The sequence below is a fragment of the Diorhabda sublineata genome, chromosome X, assembly GCF_026230105.1.
Source record: "Diorhabda sublineata isolate icDioSubl1.1 chromosome X, icDioSubl1.1, whole genome shotgun sequence".
NCBI classification, from domain to species: domain Eukaryota; kingdom Metazoa; phylum Arthropoda; class Insecta; order Coleoptera; family Chrysomelidae; genus Diorhabda; species Diorhabda sublineata.
The window spans coordinates 414459-429311 of record NC_079485.1 but is presented as its reverse complement, the minus strand read 5'-3'; the positions used below and the strand labels follow the sequence as shown (position 1 = coordinate 429311).

The following is a 14853-nucleotide window of genomic DNA, read 5'->3' as shown; positions in this document are numbered from 1 at the left end:
ATTGAAGAATTGAAATTAGTGAAACTTAAAATAAAACTGGAAATTGCTCATTTGGAATAAATATAAAAGATTAATTATGAATATAGTAGTTTTTATCTACCTTCTAGCGATGGTGTAAGGTACACTACACCGTCCTCCGAACATATTCTGAACGAACGTGTCAGACGTGAAAGAAGTTCGTTCTATTGCTATCATTCAATGCTATAAAAATAATTTTAAATATAATTTATATAGAACAAAAGTATGAAATTGACGATAGCTAGATTATTTTACTACTTGAGTGAAAAATTTTTTCTATTTCGATAGATAATATCACTATTTCCTCTTGTGCTATTTCATTAAATATGAAATCGAACGAACTGACAGATGTGAAGAAGTTCATTACACATATTACCAAGGTACAGCTGCCGTAACGAACAAAACACATCGTATAATTCGCGTTGTTGATGATTCTTGTGTTGACAAAGTATTTAATTTTTGAAAAATTATATGTTTCTTCAAGTAAATTATAAGTAACAATATTTTTGTTTCAAATTCAATTTCATTCATTAAATTGACTATTTTTGCAATAATGGGCCGCATATCAATTGTGTCTTTTTTGTTCAAAACTCGTTTAAAATTGTGGTTATTGCATATACTTAACTAATTAGTGTTTAAACTCGTTGTTTGTTATGTGTTAGTGTTTATAAATTGAAACAAATTCTAGAAACAAGCTTTCTAATCATGAATGCACCAATTATAACCTTACTTTTATCAGCTTGAAATCGATGTAACTAAGAATAGTGAGTACACACTTTTAGCCACTTTGTACGTCCTTCTCATTATTTTCCAATAGTATAAAATATTCTATATTTTGTAAATCCATCCAGAAGAGAATAGATTTTATAGAAACAACTTGCCTCGTTAACTTCCATTATTTGTCATTAACTTAACTTTATCAAAATAAAAAAAAAAGTCATCGTCATTCAATTCACCTGCAAACTTAAATTTCTCTGAGGAATTCGAAAATCATTTAAATTCCGTCGCAATTTTGCTGTAAATTGCCAAGCATAAACAATGATCAAAACATAGAGCGATTGTACCCGAAAATGTCCGAAGATTTTCATCATGAAAATAGTTCAAAATTGTCGAAATGTGCAAAACCCTTTGAATATTATAGTGAGGTAAATAACGCAGAAACAGATTCAAGCGAGGAAGAAATAAATGTTGTCGATTATATCTACCCAACAAATGTCGTTAATGGTAGTTTAATAAATGTGCCAGCAAAAAGTCCGCCATTCAACTGTCAAATACCCGCCGAAAGTGAGGTTAAATTTATCAAAGAGTGGTTAATTTTACATACTGATTTAATTCAACAACAGAACGATGATATTATTGATAAAGATCGAGAAATTTATATTTTGCGAAAAGAAAATGAAATGGTAAGTTCCATTATTTACGCAAATAGTATAAAAATAAACCCACGCTTTTCCACTTTTTAGATTCTTGATTTACCATAACGTTTTATTTGCATGTTTCAGCTTAAAGAAAGAATAAGCTGCATTGAAAAAGGAATTTCGCATCAGTTTGAGAAAGCAGGCAACCAAAATATTCAAGAGGTTATTGTGGAAGATATGACCCACGGCCCTATAAAAGAGGAAGTCAATGATGATGATGATGATCAATTTGTAGAAGGGCAGTATTCCCCAAATAATGACTGTTCTCTTGATATAATAAACTATAAAAATGAAAATTGTGTAAATCTAAGTGACAGTGAATCTCAAATAAACATTATTGAACCAGTGTCTGTCAAAAACTATGATGAAAACATTGTAAATACTGTGATTAAACTTGATAGTGAGGACATACTTTTAAACAATCTAGACCATAGCTGGAAATCGAAAAGTGATTATTACAATAGTACAATACCTAAAGAAGTGTCAAACTATAGTTTCACTATAAATAACATTGGTGAATTTGATCCTATGAAAAATTTAAGGATGAGCATTAGGAGGAAAAGAGTTACGAGCAATTCTTCCAGCTTATCACACAATGAATCCTTCAATCTCGAAGAAAAAGAAACATACAGAAAGAGGTTCAAGAAAAAAAAACGACGTAAGTATTTTATAACCTATATTTTAATTATCCCGCCATTGATTAAACAACTTCCTTTGTAACTAATAGAGTGCGCTGTATGATATTTTGTATTGTCTCCATTTTTTGTCCCATAACTAAATTGTAACTAAACATTGAAATATAGATCTTTTAGTAATTAGGTGTATTGGAACTTATTTTTCTAAGACAACTGTTATTTCCTAGTGAAAATTTAATCAAATTACATTTTATTAGAAGTAAATAACTACAAATTGAATATTTGTTGTTCAAGGTCCAACCAAAGACACATATAATGTGTTAATGTCTACAGAAGCTTATGTAACTCAGTCACATGATGTGAGTTTGGGAATAGTATCACCATCAGAATTAGACATTGGGGAGTGTCCAGCTGCTTCATCATTAGAAGTAAGATATTTTAGAAAAATTGTGTTTTTCACTGATACATTAACTTACTTCAGGTACCGAGATGGCGTCACAAAATATATGCAAGCTGTTATACAATGGAAGGAACAGAAAATTTAGATGATGAGGTGTTTAATAAAAGACATATGAAACTTGAAAATGATGAAAGGAGGAGAAAAAGGTGAATAGTAGTGAAATCATTGTAGTGGTATCTGCTAGTTCATATTTATTTTTTTAGGTGGGATGTTCAGAGGATACGAGAGCAAAGGGTAATTGAAAAATTAAAACAAAGACAAGAACGGATTGCATTAGGTTCTAAAGGTGAAGGAAGTGAACCAATGATGTCTTTATGGCCAACAGTAGAAGATATTAAATATTTGGAAGTTGTTGAAGAGTTACCAGTTGCAGCCTTTGGTCATCCTATAACCAAATTTACCCCGAGGTATTTCATAAAATTTGCAATAATAACAGCCTTTTTTCAAATATTTATGTTCTAGTGAGTTTCAAGTACCTTGGATCGATAATCCAACTCTGTTAACCAAAAGACCACATGCCCGTAAATCAAAAATGAGGAGAAGAGCATCAAAAAGATGAAATTTAGAATAAAATGAATAAACAGGTACCTGGACTTGGTTTCATATTAAACAAAAAAACGTGAAAAACTTTAAATGTTATAACAAATTTTGTGTAAATTATTGTATATAAATAGAAACAAAAAGTTTTCTGTTCTATTTGTACAAGTTCAAATAAATGTGTGGTGGTCTAGCCAAAGTGAAATACTTGCGTTCAGAAAAGTTTTGTGTGGAATCTGGAGTTTGTTCTGATTTCAATTCTAATTTTGAAATTTCGTTAATCAAAATAAGACTGATATCTGGAATAGTTTTTTAAGTCTTGAACAGTATTAGAAGTCCTATCAATAATATATTCTATTTTACATTGTTTACTGAAATATAGATGTTTGAGCAATTCTCAACTTATTTTGATTCTCAAATGACAATTGTAGATATGAACTGTTTCATGGGAAGCTTCTAATGGCAGTAAATTAAATTTCACAATCTTCAGTCATTATATCTTCTAAATAAATTTGAAAAATTTAATCATAATAAATTCATATATAGGATAATACTATACAGTTTGAATTCATTGGGACAAATTAAAAAAAAAAACATTTTCTAAAAGTATGTCCTCCTTTAGCAGAAACCTCAACAACGTTTTGACATTGACTCTCATTGAATCATTAGTTTATGGCGCATGTTCTTGACCTCATCATCAAGGAACCACAATTTTATAGCAATCGTTATCATTTTTGCAAAACAGCTAACACTTGATAATATGCCATAAATTCGTAATTGGATGCAGGTCTGGTAAATTACCCGATGTGAGATTGTCATTAGTTTTAGAATGTAATTTGATATTTCTTCTAAAATTTAATGAGTTTTACAGTTGTTTTCCATTTGCGACCACATTTTTCTTTTTGGTGATAATAAATTATATTTCGAAACCATCATATACATGTTTTTAAAGAAATTATTGTAATACGCTTCTTATGAGAAATGTTCATCTTTGAAATAACACCTTATTACACAGAACACCATCGACTGATACACAGATACAATCACAACTGAACTGATGACCTTCAAAATCTAGTCAAACGCGTTTTTAATGTTCAAGTTCAATTCTGAACTCTGCCTTTAGACGGATATAATCAGTTTGGGGAGGTTCGGGACGTCGAAATCTAAATTAAAATATCCCAATTAATTCAAAATAGTTTTGCATAATCGAGTCTTATCCTTTTGTCTGGCTTCCCTCGTGCATGTGATGTTCATTTGAAAATGTGGCTCCTTTACTGTATTACTGATTTTGTTGATAGTGTAAAGTTAAAGATCTATGAATTACGGGGCAAATTCTCCACTTTTTCTAATTTTCTCTCTATTAGAGCTCTTAAGATGACTTTACTGTGTGTCTGTTTTCCAGTATTATCATATAATTCTTAGTCTTTCCTAAATGTGCTATGATTTTATTGAATTTTGCAATACATATATTGATAAATTGATTGTTTGAATTCTTAATTTATTTTCATTGTTAAAAATGAAATTGTATGAGATTTTTTCCATGGGAAGCATATAATAGAAATGAATCAAAAAATTTTAACATACAATTCATTAAAGTTGAGTTTAAATAATTACTGGTTTCGTTTGAATACTTTACATAACATTTATATTTTTTGGTATATTTAAAAACACATTTCGAAGTCTTCATTGGGAAAAATATTTTTCAACTTATTCACAGATATTTTATTTTTATTATATTAATTTGATATTTAAAATATATTGTATACAGGGATGACATTTGTATTGGAAGTGTTAAAAAATCATTTCCCGTTGATAATAGTAACAACATTAAATATTGAATTGTACATTAGTAACTGTGAAAATTCTGGTTTTCTTCAACTGAACACTTTTAATCAAGTGAAAAATGATATTTTTTTATCGAAACGGAATCTAATTCATCAGTTTGAAAACAAGTGAAATGATGCATAACATTTTCCAGTTTTTCGCTTGTATCTAGATCACCATGATTTTTCACTGTCGATTTTATATATGGAAAGGTTATTTCTATCATAACATTACTTAAAAAAACAAAATTCACATAACTTTACACATAAATCAATTTTCTTAAGAATAATTTGGTATATAGTCCAGGCTACCGAAGAAGAAATGAGGTATTACCTCCGATTTCCATGAACCTGCATCGATTTGCATGAAAATTTGGGATTACTTACTTATATCATCAAAATCTACCATAGGCCAATATGTGCTTATTACTGTTAGGGGTGAAAACTACCTCTTATTGCAAAAAATTAATAAAATCACAAGTGTAAGCATTTAATGAGTAGAAAAATAATTTTAAGGTTTCAATAAACGCTGTTTAATGCCTTAATATAGTATTTATAATTTTTCAACCCTGCTTGATGTATTTCATCCCTTATAAAGCACCTTCAGTTGATATAAAATTAAAAAATAGGATTTAATTACTTTGTGGTTTCTTACTTATATTGAGTTGACTCTTTTTGTCTGTGTTCAACTCAAATATTTTGCTTTCCAAATGTTCACCCTTATAAATCATTTCTTATTTTGAAAAAAATTGAAATCAAATATTTATAGACGTTATTCTTTTTAATTATTTATTTATTTTAAATGGACTTTTTTTTATCTGTTTTGACTTGAATATTTTGTATTTAAAATTTTCCACCCCTATAAGTCATGAATGAAAAATTTATTTACAAGGTTTATACAATGTTAATATGGATAACTTTTAAGCAAATTAGTCGCTCAAAACGTAGATTTATAAGGAATTTTATAACCTATAAGTTTTAAATTTCTTTAGCCTCCTATTTTTTAAAGAGTTCGACGAAAATGGTATCAATCATACTTTATGGTATGATTTGTAACTTTTTGTTCCTTATCAAGTATAGTTTTCCAGATATTTTGAAAAAAAGGAGAAATTTTGCATTCTAAATCGTTCAAACTTATAATTATTAGTATGTTAATAAAGTACACTGGATAAATTTTATTTATATTTTATTTCGGCCACAACTTTCTTAGTTTCTTAGTTTTTATGCTAGAGAGTTCTACGAACTCTCATTTTAAAGGTTTTTAAAAGTACTTTGAAAAAGATCTTATGCAATTACCTCGAAACGTTTACCGTTTTTCCTTTACTCGACGTTGAATTTTAAAAAAATTTCCTTCGATAAAAATATTCAACCTTCAATAAATCATATTAAGCCTGAAGCAAAATTAAAAAGAAACATCTTTGTGTTTTTATAAGCATGTTCATGAAAATCGGAGGTGAAAACCTTGGTAGCTTGGACTAAGAGTATTTTTGTTTAAAATTAGCACTACTTGTACATGGTTCTAAAACGGAACCGAGAATATTTATAATTTTGAGTTTTTTTTCATGACAAATATAGTATTTATTTAGTGTTCAGTATCGAAACCACATTTATTTAGAATAGAATTTTAGATTGAAAAATATTGTATTTTGTGAATAGTGTCTCAAATATAATTTCGAATGGTAGTAATCAAATTTCGTTTTTTATAGGATAACTGTGACTGTAACAAGTTTTCATCAAAAAGTTAAGATCTCACAAATCAATCTTCAGTAAAAGGTTATTTTTATTATAAATGCATTAATTTTAATTCAAATTAATATATTTTTGAGACACTACAGGACGACTTGAGAATATACGCGCTTATTTATGAAGGTTTATACCTAAATGTGATCTTAAGACGTTCTATGTATAGAAAATTATTAATCACTTTCGTTTTTAGTTTCAATGTGATAATATAAAAAAATTAGAAGGAATTTGATATTATTTTTATATTTAGTCGATATTGTATGTTCAGGATTGTATTGTACTTAGACATACTACATTTACTAAGAATATATTTTGTTTTTTAATACACTCTTAAGAATGATTTTTTTGTTTTTTTTTTTTTAATTTTCCTAATCTTCCTTCATTCTTTCACCTACTTACCAGGGGCGCATCTACCGCTGTATCAAAAACAGGGGACCTCGAACCCATGTATTACTAAAATTCGAAATTCAGAAAATTTATTTTGTTAAGTAACTCTTGTAATGAATACTAATATATATCAATAGCCTTTCATCAGCATGCTTTCCATTTCTGACCCTTTCTGTTACAACTGTAACAGATTAAAGAAGTTTATCAAAATCAAAACTTATAAAAAATTAAATAAGAACCTCTATGGAACAAGAACAAGTTTCAAATTTGTCCCTATTATCTGAAGGCTAAACATCTCAATGAGATCGTCTTATTATTCTTATTACCAGTGCTTTTGCTTCTTTGTGAAAAACTTTACCCTCCATTTAGGCTTCTATGCAGTTAGGTTGAAGGGCGCCCAAAAAAATTTTGATACTGAGTTCATCTAGGTCAAGCTACGCTCCTTTCAACTATTTTATTAAAATTACTTTGCAATACATAATTATAGTAGTAAATAAAAATGTACGGTATTATAACAAATAGTAAAATGTCAGATATATGAGTCTACATAAAATCCTATACCATACATTATTAATATTCTTGCATAATATTTATTACCATACTATACTACAAATTTCACCACTTATTAATGTATTCAAAAATTTACTTCTGAATTGAATGTTTAATATTTTAGGTAGGTCATATTATAATTATACATACATTCTGAGAACTCTAGTTCTCATCTTTAGTATCATTAAATTACTCCAACTTTGGGTACCTTTCTAATTTTTAGAAACTCAATAGTCGTACAAGCTTTTGAGGCAGAAGGCTAGACGTAATATTAAGGAAGCTAATTAAAAGGATTTTTTGTTCTATGGAACGTTGGATTTATTCTATTTTCATAATAATCATAATGTGTTGTGTGACTCGACTGTCCATCTTGCAAACATGTATAAAATCTTTGCAAAGTTGTTTGATCTTGTTTGTTTATAAGCTATTTGCATTTTTGTGCATTTGTTGCGAATTGTACTGTCGTTTTCACTTAGTCAATATGAGTAAACGAGTAAAGGCTTACTGTGTACTAGGATGCACGAATAAGCAAGCGATAAGTTGAGAGTAATATTTACTATTTATCAACATAAAAATATTTAAATTGAAATCAAGTTCATATCTATAAGAGAATAACTCTTTTTTTCCTAACTTCCTTAATTTGTATTTATGAAATCATTTTGTTGAATGGTTAAATACGTTCAATGATTTTATCCTTAATTTACATTTTACATTTATCTATGTTGACACATCAGTGACGTGTCAAGATGTCAAGCAGGACAGTTATAAAATACTAAATAAAGTTTTGTGATTAAATAAAATTACCCTTTAATTGAATACGATAAAAATAGGTATTTTAATGTTAAATTAGTGGTAGTGTGAATAAGACATGGTTTTTATTTTTCATTAAGTTAGAAAACCGACTTAGTTTGTATTGATAAGATAGATTTATCTCCACTACCGGCTATAACCTGCAAGCTTTTCTATCCACGTAAAGATGTTAGGATTTGGGAAGAAAAATCCATTGCAACCCCAAAATGCAAATAAACAAAAAACTCTTCTTACTTTAACCATACTTGCCTTAGCCGCTGTTCTTTGTAAGTTCTTTATGTGCTGCTACTCATGGTTATTTATAAATTTGATAATTTTTAGCTTTTGCCACCAGGCTGTTTTCCGTATTGAGGTTTGAAAGCGTTATTCATGAATTCGATCCTTATTTCAACTATCGTACAACCAAATATTTAGCAGAAAAAGGGTTTTATTCTTTTCACAATTGGTTTGACGATCGTGCGTGGTATCCCTTAGGAAGAATTATTGGAGGTAAGTCGAATATATCTACAAATAAGAAACCTAATTTCATAAAGAATAAAGGTACATTTTGTGATTAATCATTTTTAGGTACTATTTATCCTGGTTTGATGGTAACATCGGCAGCAATTTATCACTTATGTTGGTTGCTCAATATTACTATAGATATTAGAAATGTATGTGTTTTTCTAGCGCCTTTATTTTCATCTTTTACTACTATTATAACATATTTGCTCACTAAAGAAGTTAAGAATTCAGGAGCTGGTTTGGTAGCAGCAGCTTTTGTTTCAATTGTTCCAGGATACATCAGTAGATCTGTAGCTGGTAGCTATGATAATGAGGGTATTGCAATATTTTGTATGCTTCTTACATATTACACTTGGATAAAAGCTGTGAAAACTGGGACTATTTTTTGGGGAACCCTCAGTGCTTTGGCATATTTTTATATGGTAAGTAATTAATTTATTGAATTATATGATTTTGTTATGATGTTTATATAGGTATCTTCATGGGGAGGTTATGTCTTTCTAATCAATTTAATACCTTTACATGTGTTAACTCTTATGGCAACTGGTAGGTTTGGACATCGCATTTATGTGGCATATAGTACTTTGTATTGCGTGGGTACTATTTTGTCCATGCAAATATCTTTTGTAGGATTTCAACCAGTTCAGAGCTCTGAACATATGTTAGTAAGTATATTTTAATTTAATTCATTTCATATGTTACATATATTAATTATGTTTCAGGCTTTAGGAGTATTTGGCTTATGTCAAATAATAGCATTTATAGACTACATTCGTAGTAAACTATCTAAGACAGACTTTGAAACTCTATATACATTCTTAATATACACAGTTGGAATTCTCACCATATTAGTTGGAGGTATTTTGACAGTATCTGGAAAAATATCACCATGGACAGGAAGATTTTACTCGCTGTTAGATCCTTCATATGCCAAAAATCATATTCCCATTATAGCTAGTGTTTCAGAACATCAACCTACCTCTTGGAGCTCTTTTTATTTTGATCTGCAAATTTTGGTGTTCCTATTTCCGGCTGGTTTATATTTTTGCTTCAAACACTTGACAGACGCTAACATTTTTATGATTCTGTATGGAATTACTAGCATTTACTTTGCAGTAAGTTACTACAAATAAATTTTATAACTGAATAATTGTGAAATATTTTAGGGTGTAATGGTACGTTTAATGTTGGTCCTTGCTCCAATAATGTGTATCCTCAGTGGTATAACTATATCTCATTTACTTTCTAAATTTATGAAAAATGTAGATGTTCCTAAACAAACTGAAAATAAAAAATATAGGAAAATAGAAGCAAATCAAGGCTTCAAAAATGAAATATCTTCAATATTTGTTGGCATTGTTACTGTCTTGTTGATTTCCTACACATTCCATTGTACTTGGGTTACATCAGAAGCATACAGTTCTCCAAGCATAGTATTAAGTGCTAGGTCACATGATGGAGGAAGAATAATATTTGATGATTTCAGGGAGGCTTATTATTGGTAAATAAGAAAGGTTTAAATATCACACATTTTTTCTCTAATCCCTTTTTTTAGGTTAAAGATGAATACACCTGAAGATGCTAAAATCATGTCTTGGTGGGATTATGGTTATCAAATAACAGCAATGGCTAATAGAACAATTCTCGTTGATAATAACACATGGAATAATACTCATATTAGTAGAGTTGGTCAGGCAATGGCTAGTACAGAAGAGAAGGCATATGAGATAATGAAAGAGCTGGATGTAGATTATGTATTGGTAATTTTTGGAGGCCTTACTGGTTATTCATCTGACGATATTAATAAATTTTTATGGATGGTTAGAATAGGTGAATGTTTGGAATATAAGTTCTTTATATTGAAAACATCAATTTTTATGTATTTTTAGGTGGTAGTACAGATCGTGGTGCTCATATTAAAGAATGGGATTACTATTCTCCCAGCGGCGAATTTCGGGTAGACAAAGAAGGTTCTCAAACTTTATTGAATTGTTTAATGTATAAAATGTGCTATTATAGATTTGGTCAAGTATATACAGAAGGTAAGATGTTCATCAAACTTTTAGCATTCAGTTTCCTAAATAATAAAACTTTTTAGGTGGAAAACCGCCAGGTTATGACCGTGTGAGAGGGGCTGAAATCGGAAATAAAAATTTCGAATTGGATGTATTAGAAGAGGCGTATACAACTGAACATTGGTTGGTGAGGATATACAAAGTTAAAGATCTTCCAAACAGAGGGGTGTAAATCTACATTTATATTTTACATTTCTTTTTTTATGTAACATATTAAATAAACTCTTATTTCTAATTGAGTGTCATTTAATTCCTTCAATCAATTCATTAATTATTTATATTATGTAAGCGTTTTTATGGAAGTTGTGGGAAATAAAGAAGAGAAATAACACTGACGATAGGAGCGTGTAATGTAAGGAGTACATACTGCAAAGAAGCACTGAAAGTCTTATGTGTTACTTAGAAATAAATATACATAAAGAAAAAATAAGTATAATAATAAAAGAAGTGTTTAGCATGATGCCAAAGGAAGACATCAAAATAGGAGACTTAAATGCAAAAATTAGCTAATTTACAGATAACAATCATCCTGAAGGCAAATGGTTTGATTGGAATTATACAGGGTGAAGAAAAGTATGAAGATATTACAGATGATAAGAAAAAGAATTATGAGATATCTGAAAAATACCAAAGAGGATGGAATTGTGTATCAAAAATGCAATAACAAGATGGAAATAGAGGCAAACAGTGATTCTGATTTTGCGGAAAAAGTACCACAGGATAAGTAGTCTATTTTTGTAATGGACCAGTTAATTGGAGTTCACTAAAACAACCTGTAGTTGCCTTGTCAAGCACTGAGGCAGAGTTTATTGCAGCTGCAGAATGTGTGAAAGAACTGTTATATTTAAAAGTAATGATTGAACATTTGACTAACTTTAACATGACTGTAACTTTAAAAATTGACAATCAAAGTACTATTGCTATTATAAAGAATGGTCATTTTAATAAACGCAGTAAACATATAGATGTGAGATACCATTTCATTCATGGAAAGATCAGAGAAAATCTAATCACAGTGGATTACCTACCTATGTACAGAAAATATGATAACAGATATTTTCACAAAACCTTTATGTAAGATTAAATTTTTAAAATATAAAAATGAAAGGAACTTACAACTTATAGTAACTGAAATATAATGTCACCATCGAAGAAGGAAATACGAGAAACAATACATGGACTAAAAAATGGTATATCCATGAAATAGAATCATAATTATCAAATACGGTAGAATTGCTCTAGAGACAAGAAACTATCATTTAAGTAATATATAGGAACAAGAGATAATGCCAGAAGCGTGGATAATGATACCAATACACAAGAAAGGGAGAAAATATTGGCTAAGATCATAGAAAGAAGTTTGGAGAAAATTTGGACAGATACTATCAATGCGGGATCAGATCGGGAAGATCTGTTACAGATCATATTCCCACACCAAAGCAAATGCAAAGTATAAAGTATGGATATGATGGGTAAATTTGCTCAGTTCGAAAAAGCTTTATGAATGATCTTAACATTTCAAAAAGCTAATAAGTCCACCAAACCAAAGGATATCAAAATGTTTTCAGACAATACAGGATTAAAACGCTGTTCAATTTTAGTATTAGAATGTAAAATCGGTTTGAACAGAGAAGGGGCACTAAAAATAAAGAGAACCCAACTACTGGCATACGCAGACGATGTATTAATCCTTTTAACATCAGAAAACGATGTTAAGGTAATTTGCAGATCCAAATATTATTTACACCCTGGAAAACTTTTCACAATTTTGTACAACGCAAGTTGTTGAAATTTTTAATAATGAGCCATGATATTAAATTTTATTGAAGAAATAAAATAAAATCACTCTAAGTGTACGTTCTCTCACAATAATTCTTTTAGGTTTTATCTTTTAACTCGGTATACTTCAATTTATCTACAATTATTGCTACACTCATACCACACATTTCGTTTACACCAGCGCCATTTTGGAAGGTTTTTGAACTGTCATTTATTGTATAGAGCTGGATACTTTTTCAACTTTTTGTTGAATTTCAAGTTTTTGATCTGTTTTATCGTATACAATTGGACTTTTTCCACTTTGCTCCCAAATAAGATACACTCCGGAAACTATGATCTGGGATCATGTAGATCACCTATCAACATATCAGGAGAATCAGATTTTTCACAGTTTACGAATGTCACGTCGCGTTGGATTTTTGGCGGACAATCAAATTTGCACCTCGACCTAGAAAAACCTCTCTTTTTATTATTTTAGTTTCGCGTTTTAATTTTTCCATGAATTTCTTGTTTTTTCTGATTTCATACCTAGATAGATTCTAGGTGTATAATAATTGCTATGGAGGAGTATTAGTGATTTACCCACTCACACGAATTTGACACTAAACTTATAATATTGAGCTATTTTTATTTATAAAACGATAAATTATATAAACCATGAGCCTCGGTAGTTTGTCAAATTTTAAGCATATAGTGGAATTGTTCAGTTTTGTTGAAAACATCAAACGAAATAACCCGTTAGCTGATGGTATTTACCCATTCGTATTTCAGGACAAAAAAGGTTCTATTCAGATACGGATTACTTTCTAAACCTTTCCCAAAAATTCGGGATTATACCGATCATAGTCTCTGAAAAGCCCCATAACAGAGTCTTTCATCATGATTAAGTCAATGTTTTTAATCATTTTGAAGACGATTTATTATCTTAGTATCATTTTCGCTATTTAATCAAATTTATTATCATCATGAATTATTCGTTGCATTTGCAATAAATATTTTATCAATATGAAAGTCTATATTTCCTGCATAGAAAATATTTATTGAAATTCAATATATCGATGGAGAAAGAAATCTCCAACAGGTAAGGAATGATATAATAAACGGATTGGAAATGAATACATAGTGCGAGTAATCTTGAAATAATGTAGCGCCGTTCATGATACTTGTGCAGACATATGCGGCGTTGGAGCAATTTTATAAAGGCCCCCAATAAATTCTATAATGCTGTTTTATTTACAATTTATTAAATAGAAAGGTTATTAATGCGTTGTCGTCATTTATCTCAAATAAATAAGCTCAATAATTTGAAAAGTGTCGTCTTAGACAACAAATAGAGTCATCGATCATAATATTTTTTCACATCAGAAATTGGAGTACTTTATTTGATCATTTTAGCGTTTTATTACATTAGCATATATTTTTTGATGTTTTTGTTTCATTAGGCATACCCGTAACCAAAAAATAAATACTTTCCTATAGTAAAAACTGTTGTATAAGAATAATGCCTCGGTATAACTTTTGAAGTATCCAAATTTATAATAAAAGTTTTAAAATATCGTTCTACGTATATGTGTATGTAGTAAAAAACCACCTATGTACCTACTATTCAAAATATTCTTTTATTATATATATATATATATTATATATATATATATATATATATATATATATATATATATATATATATATATATATATATATATATGTGTGTGTGTAATTAGATGACCTTGGAAACATAATAGTATCAGTCGCGATATATTGATTTCGGTTTTAATATATTCACTCTATTTAAATTCAAATCAGTTTATAAACAAAATATACGATTAAGTCTAAATACAAGGAAAATTAGTTCAGTTTTATTCAATATTCTATTCATTAAACGTATTAATTCTTGTTCCCATATGTGTTCTATTTTATTTTTAGAAACATCGAATTTCGAAATTTTAGTAAAGATAGAAAATCTTTTAAATATCTCGCTTGGTTCTTTATCGTTTATATTCCAAATTTATTAAGAGTATAGAAATGATCACTGTATTATAGGGTGGTATGGTTGTTATTATAAATTTGGTTCCCATAATTAACTGTTTTTTCAAATAATTTTTTGTTTCTATTTAA

At 29.2% G+C, this 14853-nt stretch overlaps 2 protein-coding genes across 2 annotated transcripts; both read left to right on the top strand.

Moving 5' to 3' along the window:
- Nucleotides 1-274: 274 nt before the first annotated feature.
- Nucleotides 275-6974, top strand: LOC130451268 (male-specific lethal 1 homolog). Its single transcript, XM_056790178.1, has 6 exons — nucleotides 275-1421; nucleotides 1521-2094; nucleotides 2366-2499; nucleotides 2553-2677; nucleotides 2735-2938; nucleotides 2994-6974. Exons 1-6 carry the CDS (start codon nucleotides 1089-1091, stop codon nucleotides 3088-3090), a joined length of 1467 nt encoding a protein of 488 aa, XP_056646156.1. The 5' UTR covers nucleotides 275-1088; the 3' UTR covers nucleotides 3091-6974.
- A 1070-nt stretch (nucleotides 6975-8044) lies between these two features.
- LOC130451514 (dolichyl-diphosphooligosaccharide--protein glycosyltransferase subunit STT3A) lies at nucleotides 8045-11194 on the top strand. The gene is made up of 9 exons (XM_056790572.1): nucleotides 8045-8646; nucleotides 8702-8869; nucleotides 8948-9306; nucleotides 9358-9549; nucleotides 9607-9999; nucleotides 10051-10385; nucleotides 10440-10714; nucleotides 10774-10926; nucleotides 10983-11194. The coding sequence occupies exons 1-9, from the start codon at nucleotides 8547-8549 to the stop codon at nucleotides 11129-11131; spliced, it is 2124 nt and encodes a 707-aa protein (XP_056646550.1). The 5' UTR covers nucleotides 8045-8546; the 3' UTR covers nucleotides 11132-11194.
- The last annotated feature ends 3659 nt before the right edge of the window (nucleotides 11195-14853 follow it).